Source organism: Pundamilia nyererei, unplaced genomic scaffold (assembly GCF_000239375.1).
Source record: "Pundamilia nyererei isolate P.nyererei 1_Seehausen unplaced genomic scaffold, PunNye1.0 scaffold00347, whole genome shotgun sequence".
NCBI classification, from domain to species: Eukaryota; Metazoa; Chordata; class Actinopteri; order Cichliformes; family Cichlidae; genus Pundamilia; species Pundamilia nyererei.
In genome coordinates this window covers 201,506-209,461 of record NW_005187748.1, presented here as the reverse complement: position 1 = coordinate 209,461, position 7,956 = coordinate 201,506, and the positions used below count along the sequence as shown (strand labels likewise).

Sequence of the window (7,956 nt, the reverse complement as noted above, 5' to 3'; positions counted from 1 at the left end):
TTTTTGCTAAAGCATATAGTTAGGGCTGGACCAGGTGACCCTGAATCCTCCCTTAGTTATGCTGCAGTAGGCTGCCGGGGATTCCCATGATGCTCTGGGTGTTTCTTCTTCACTCACTATGTGTTAACAGACCTCTCTGCACTGCATCATACTTGTTATTAAGCTCTGGCTCTCTTCCACAGCATGTCCTTGATCCCATCTTCCTTCTCTCACCCCAGATGGCCCCGCCCCTCCCTGAGCCTGGTTCTGCCGGAGGTTTCTTCCTGTTCAAAGGGAGTTTTTCCTTCCCACTGTCGCCAAAGTACTGCTCATTGTTGGGTTTTTCTGTGGGCGCTGTATAAATAAAATTGAATTGAAAGAGTGAAGCTGGTTTTATGATGGGCAGAGCTAGCATGTTCAGGGCCTGCCAGTCTGCCTGCGGTGAGCTCTGTTGTCAGATGGAGGCAGTGTATAAAATCTGTTTGTGTGAGCCAGCTGCAGAGGAGAGCAAAGTTCTCGCATACAAAGAGTTGAAGTGAAACGGTCTTTGCTCTCATGCTTTATTTTCTGATCTTTGAAGTTTTTTTTGCGGTTCTCCCGTTCCTCGTAAACTCTATCGCTCCCTGCTCTATTTCTGACCACTTGTCAACCATTTAACATCGGGCAGTAGCATACATCATCCACTTCCTGCGGCAGCGTGTCTTGTGTGGGTGAAGAGCCCCCCTCCGTGTGACGAAGTGTACACAAAAGGACACATTTGTGGGGACTATAAATCAAGTAATGTCAATCCTGCCATGTGTTAAAATCAACAACCACACAGGACTAGCCAAAAACAACCTCGGGTCGTGTTTAACTAGGTAACCATGAGCCCCCCCCAAAAAATACAACAAACAGGAGAAAAAAACCAATGAAACAAAACACTCAGCGGTGTGATGGGGTGATTCCTCTGCGACGTAAACTGCCCAACCCTAACGTGCATCCATGAGTAGTTTTTGTTTAGTACACAGTGTACATGTCTGCTGTAAGAGGCTTTGATCCACAGTCGTACCGCTCCCATAAATGGGTTCTGATACGATTTGATGGAAGATGCGGCCAGCCACAAGTAGCCTTCGGGGCAGCACAACTGCCTTTTACCATCACAAACATTTTGGCCCTCCTATCAAGTACTTTGCCCAGAGTGCATTAAAGTCAACCCCCATGACACCTGGCAGCTAAAGGCTCTTTCCCACTCCAACCACCAACAATCCCATCCTCCACCACCCTACAGCATTTGGTCTCTATCTACACAAAAATCTCAATCAGTGGGCAGCATGGCCCCAGACTGGGACCTTGCCTTAGCATTAACATCAATTACCTAGCGTTGATTTAGTGGAGGGCCTGCCTAGCTAAGAGACCCGCTCCATTACTTATCCCAGAGCACTGAACTGTCTGATCCATCCTCCCCAACTCTCCAACCTATTTGTGATCGAGATGTCTCTATCCGATTCTCTTATTGGCTTTTGGTGATACAGAACACCACCTTGGGTAAAGAGGGCCCAGCACTGAATAATTGACAAGCTGAAGGCCATTAAGAGCATTACAGGATGAAGGGGAGTGGTCATGTGATGGCCAGAAAAGGGTTTTGTCACATCTCATTTAAAGCTGAGAAGAGAAATGCGCATGCATCATTTGTTCATTAGTAAGAGTGCAAATGATTGACAACAATTCAATCTTCAGTTATACAGACGGGATATTTAAAACTGAACTGTCTGCCTCATTTATTGTGCCAGTGTCCTACTTATGTGCTCCTTTTGGGGAAAAGTAAATTCTCAAGTTGCATAAAAAGTGCTAATTAATTGTAAATTGTGATAAGGAACATTTTCCAAAATACAACAAGCATCTAAGTGAAAGCTTAGTTATTAACTGCATAAAATACTGGACATGAAAAAACCTCGCTGCATTAAATTACATTATTGTCTGTTGCTAGTAATAGTTTTCACTGGGGTTATGTAATGGGGATTAAAAAATATCTTCATTACAATGTTTAGCTTTCAGCTTAGAGCAAGAACTAAAGTCAGAGTACATCATGGTCATCCTTACAGCAGGGAAACACAGAAAAGAAGAAGTTGGGCTAGCTAACAGCACCTTAACCTTCAGAAGTAAAAGCCAATGGACTGCTTTCTCAGATGGATTTTTTTTTGGGGGGTGGGGGGGATTTTTATACACATATATACACTTTATAGCCATATAGTGAAGTGACCATACGACCATGCTGCTTTCTTTTACCATATACTTTCCTTCAGTTTATGGGATTTATATGGCAAACTGCACCATATGTGTTTTCATAATGCTTGAGTATTAATGTATGGCTGGTCTATGTAAGTTTGAGGTTTGCAGAACTTCAGCATGACTTCAGAACCGTGAGACACAGATGTACTCCTGTATATACTTGGCGCTTGTATTGGTATGTGTACTATAGAGACCTTTGGCTCTCTTGTCAATAAGGTTAGCTCCATCTAACCTGATGGTGAAGCTCAGCAGCCTTCCCTCTTTATCAGTTTATGTTCCACATCAACACTTAGCCGCCCCTTGGGTCTTGATGGAGTTACCTAAAGTGATTCCCTACCCATTTGTTGCAGAGTGGATGTTTGGATCCTAGCCCGTACCGTAGAAACCATCTCCACCGTCCTCCTGAGATGACAAAACCAGCTCAATCTATTAATCATGCAGGAGGCTATGCCTGTACAGTGTAAAGATTCAATTGCAAAGTAAATGGATTAGAGGAAAGTGAATTGCTGTATTGAAGTATAGAGTCTGACAGGAAACATAAGGATTGAGGGGCTGGACCCTGGATGGTAAATAGACATTGTGGTGTGAGCGTTCTCCTTCTGCCTGCTCTTTAGGTATCGCTGTGCTTGACTGGGCATCAAACCAGTTACAATAATCTCATAAGAGAAGCCATTTTTAAATTTTTGTTGCATGAAAAAGTGATGACGTGTGGTCAAAGCTGAAGTTCTGTTTTATATTTGGTCATCTGAGTGTAATCTAGCTGAGGCAGGAGAGACTGATGTCGGTGTGTTCCTTTTAGAATAAATGGATTGCTGACCCTGTTACAAAACATGTTCAACTAATCAATAAGGAGGCTGCTTTCACTGGTTTCACAGTTTTAGGCCTTTTTAAAAATGCATTTTGTTTTCTTTAGGTCGGTTGGCTGAAAAGTTCCACTGAATACACTTTTGGCAGTTTTATCGGTGAAAACCCAGCCTGAGCTCTACAAAGATGATATCTTTACAATGTAAACACAATGGACAAGTTTAGTTTCACGTAAACTTGTGTAAAATCTCCTCCTTTCTTTTTTTTTGTTCTTTTTAAAATTAGTTACATCTGCTGAGTTGCAAGATTCTACAGGCAACGGGGAGAAGTAGTAAGCAAATTCATAGAGACAGAAACCTAAACGGTATGAGTTTAGCTGATCAACTAATCTGTTACGCAATCAGTTATAGTTATGCCCTTTAGCTTTATACCTCAGCAGATCTGACCATCAGCCTTGTTCTTGACATCTGGCACCAGTACACTTCTTCATCCCTCAGGCATCCACTCACTCCACAATCATTTTAATCAGTCTGGTTAAAAAGTCAACTGACCCCTCTCCTAAAAATCTCAATACCTCATCTAGACCCAGTGTGCTTCATCATCTTTGTAGTTACCTTCACTTCCTCCTTACCAATCTTCTGCACTTCATGAGTCATGAACCTCTCTCTCGGTCCTCCTTTCTCCTTTTACCTTCATAAGCTCCTCATAAACTAAGGCGCTTGGAAAGAAAAGAGTCTAGATTTCTTTAAGTTTCTTGAAGATGTTTCACCTCTCAACCATCTGTCTTCTCTGTCCAAAATGTGAACATTGGGATCATCCAAAGACAGTCCTTTAGATGCAGATGTATCTCTCTCTTTGCTTTATCCGCGACTCCACGGACTAACTTCTTTCTTTAACTCCATAAATATCCAAGAAGTTTCAACCATCTAGCTGTTATAGAATTTGGAGCTAGCCCCTCTCCTTCATTACTCCATCCTTTTGTGTAATGTACCAGTACCACGGTTAGCAAAATGGGTCCACAGCATGATGCTACCACCACCATGCTTGACAGTTGGTACTGTCCTTAGATTTGAAATCCTCACCTTGACTCCCCCAATGATCTCTTGTAACTGTGACAGATCAACCTTTGTATAGAAAAGTTTTATAGCCAGATGAGACGATTTATTTGGCCTGTCCAGCTGAAAATGTTGGTTGACCTTTGGAGCAGGGCCTTCTTTCTCGGGTAACATCCACACCATGGCAATGCAAAGCTGTGGCTGGCGAGTGACAGTAGCGTTTCCAGTAATTTTCAGTTCATGGCAGGCTTGAGTCTTGAGGGTTCGTGGGTTGTTCATCCTGATCTATTGCCTCTTATCTAAGGGTGACAGTTTGCCAAGATCTGAAAGACGACCCAAAGTAGTGACATTTTAAAAGTGTCGAAATGTGAATTTAAGGCATTGTTGAACTCAGCACCAAGTAAAGTATTTAAGTCGTGTCTGTGTGTGTATATTGATGTATTTGTAGGGTTGATTGGACAGACAGCAGCTTCCTCCCTTTGCCCCAAAGAGTTGTGACAGATAGATTCAGGCTATCTTAGACGGTCTGTATGTGTACTGTAAACCAAAATAAATTCGAACTTGTTCACCCAGTTCTTCCACTCTGGAAAAAGAGCATTTCATAGAAACGATTAAAAGCGGCTCATATTGATGACTTTCATGCTCCTGAGTTTGTATAAACCTCTGATCGGGACTGTACGTGTCATCTGTTAATGTGTGGTCCCATTCTTCATCACTTAAAGACTATTCATCCATTAAAGAAATAAAAGCTAACTGTATGTTATACATGCAACCTGTGTATTTTAATGAAAGTTTTTTTCAGTAACTACTTTGAAATATCCTATCTGTCCTTATACAGAAGGAAAAAAGTCAGAATACTGCTTTTTTTACAATCTGATAGCACTGAGATTTATTAATTTGAGCAACTCTAATCTCTAAATGTGTTTTCAGCTGATGCCTGTCAAACTGATTCAGGTCTCTGGCTAATGGTACAGTACTCTATACTAATTTTATTCATGTATCGGGATGCCCTTTGTTGTGTTTGTGATTTAAGAGAGCAGTTATCTACATCTTCATAGAGCTCAGTGTTCATCTCGCTGCTCGTCAGTGCTAGTACACTTTGCTCCTTGCAGAAAATAAAAGCTGCAGTCCATCAAGTCCAATCCCCTCACTGGTTGAATATTTAATTTCAGACGATGAATAATTTACCAAGATAATGGTGGATGGAAGAAAAGGCTGAGTGGAGCAATTCATCTTCAACCTAAACAGCAGTTTAATGTTCAGCATCAACAAAACCTAAAATCAGAAAAATCTGCCTGTATGGGTTCATGTTACCTAGAAGAGCTTTGCCGCTACGAAGCACTTAAATTCTGCAGATAATTCAGCATAAAGTCAAAGTATTGAGACTCTAAAAAAAGGTCACAGCCTTTTTTTTTGTGATTCCATAGAAATAAGTTATATTATGTGTTTATTGCTGCTTTTTTACTCTTGAGGTTTTCTGTCTGCTACAGAAGTTTTCTAAACAAAGTGAAACGGAGATGTTGGTGTGGAGCAGACATTAAGCCATTAGGGTTGATCCATGTGTCGTTTCCACTGCTGAAAACGGGCACGTCAGTGATGTAGATCAAATGAAATGGATGTCGGCTGGGCGATGAAGTAATGGTGTAAAAAGTTATTCATTCATTGTGTTTAACGGGGACCTGCTGGTGATGGAGGCCAGGAGTTCAGCTTTAATAGCGGTTTATAATCCGGTTACAGCCAATTAGATGCTTCCACTGAACAGAAGCGAGTGATGGACTGGTCTGTTGTGAAACAGGACGAGCCACGATGGCAACCTGTGTAAATAATGCTGTGACCTGTGGTCATCGTGGTTAAATGTGTGCTAACGGTCACTTTGTTGCAAAACGAGGTTCCAATAACGTGCGTACTTGAAATAACACTTCTTTGTGTCCTGTTAGGGTGGAGAGGTCCACAGACCAGGTCATCAAGCCAGTTAATGTGGAGGCCTTGTCCAAGTGGGTGGGAAAGATCCCAGCTGATGTGGTGAGGGACATGGCCGTCATCGCCCCTATGCTGTCCAGGCTAGGCTATGACCCACATGCCAATCCCCCAAACTATGGCCAACCTGACCCCAAAGTGCTGGACAACACTAGAAGGGTGAGTACTAAGCAGACGTGTTCATGATTTATATTCAGTTGGACTTCCATAGCATCTTAAAATGTTATTTCTAAGTTTTGTAGAGAAATGTCAGAGTACTTTTAGTGGATAATAATAATAATACTAATAATAGTAATAATGATTGGATTTATATAGCGCTTTTCTAGGCACCCAAAGCGCTTTACAACTCCACTATTCATTCACTCTCACATTCACACACTGGATAAGAAGACCAAGTTACAACAGCAAAGCTCTCTTGACTTCACTGGTCAAATAAATAGTCCAACACTTCCCCCCCCATACTAAATGGATAAGAAATGATGTGTTTACTGTCGAGCTTCAGTGACTGGATGAATAACAATTGCCTTTGAGCAACAGTAGTGCTATCAAATCTTTATGCTAAGATAAGCTGAACTAAAAAGGTCCAACTAGCTTCTGGTTATACAGGGTGGGCCATTTATATGGATACACCGTAATAACATGGGAATGGTTGCTGATACTTAAGTCCTGTTTGTGTGAGGGGCAAACTCCTCAAGATGGGTGGTGACCATGGTGGCCATTTAGAAGTCGGCAACTTTTGTTTTGTCAATAGGAAGAGGGCCATGTGACACATCACACTTATTGGTAATGTCACAAGAAAAACAATGGTGTGCTTGGTTTCAACGTAACTTCTACATGGCCACCATGGTCACCACCCATCTTGAGGAGTTTGCCCCTCACATATACTAATGTGCCACAAACAGGACTTTAGTATCACCAACCATTCCCATGTTATTACGGTGTATCCATATAAATGGCCCACCCTGTAGAATCATATTTAGCATCCAGTCACATCTGTGTCATTGTTCTGATGTTTAGAAACTAAATTCCCTAAAAATGATTACATTCCCCGACAAATGCTTCACCTTACTTATTTTGAGTTTGTCTTTTTCCTTCTTTAAACTCTAAAACCCTGCCTTTGCTGTCCACTAAATGATTTTCATGGTAGGAACAGTGTCTAGAAAGTGTGATCAAACACGATGAGCCTCAGTATTAACAATGTAAATGTGGACGCAAACCCAGTATTGTGTCCAAAGACAATACGAAGATACAAGATGAAGTGTATGTTACTACAGCACTCTGTACTGTGCTCACAAGCGATTATGGAATAGCAAATATTTTATATTTTCACTGATTCTGTGATCTTAGTCAAGTTTTAAAAATGAACTGCAATAAAGACATAATGATGTCATCAGAGTTACCTTAGCTTGAGTGTATGGTCTACACCTGGGGTGGGGGAACTCCAGGCCTCGAGGGCCGGTGTCCTGCAGGTTTTAGATGTGTCCTTGATCCAACACAGCTGATTTAAATGTGTTAAGGTTCTCCAGAGGCCTGGTGATAAACTAATCATTGGATTCAGGTGTGCTGACCCAGGGTGAGATCTAAACCCTGCAGGACACCGGCCCTTAAGGCCTGGACTTCCCCGCCCCTGGTCTAGACAAGAAATGACAACCTGCCTTTACCGAGGACAGTTTGCAGCATGCAAAACTCATTTCTTTGGTCAGTTTCAAATGAATAATTTACAAATGAAAGTAAAATCCAAAAATTGCATCTATCTATCTATTAGGGGTGCAACGATACTCGTATCAATATTGAACCGTTCGATACAGTGCTTTCGGTTCGGTACGCATATGTATTGAACAATACAAAATTTTTAATTTATTTTATCAACTTT

At 41.6% G+C, this 7,956-nt stretch overlaps 1 protein-coding gene across 2 annotated transcripts in view; it reads left to right on the top strand.

The window, feature by feature from the left end:
- Nucleotides 1-7,956, top strand: part of tpst1 (tyrosylprotein sulfotransferase 1) — a 44,288-nt gene that overhangs the window by 21,174 nt on the left and 15,158 nt on the right. For both annotated transcript variants that reach the window (XM_005752174.1, XM_005752173.1), the window contains exon 3: nucleotides 6,044-6,242. In XM_005752174.1, the coding sequence (XP_005752231.1) occupies nucleotides 6,044-6,242 (199 nt within the window). The remainder of the gene's footprint in view (nucleotides 1-6,043; nucleotides 6,243-7,956) is intronic.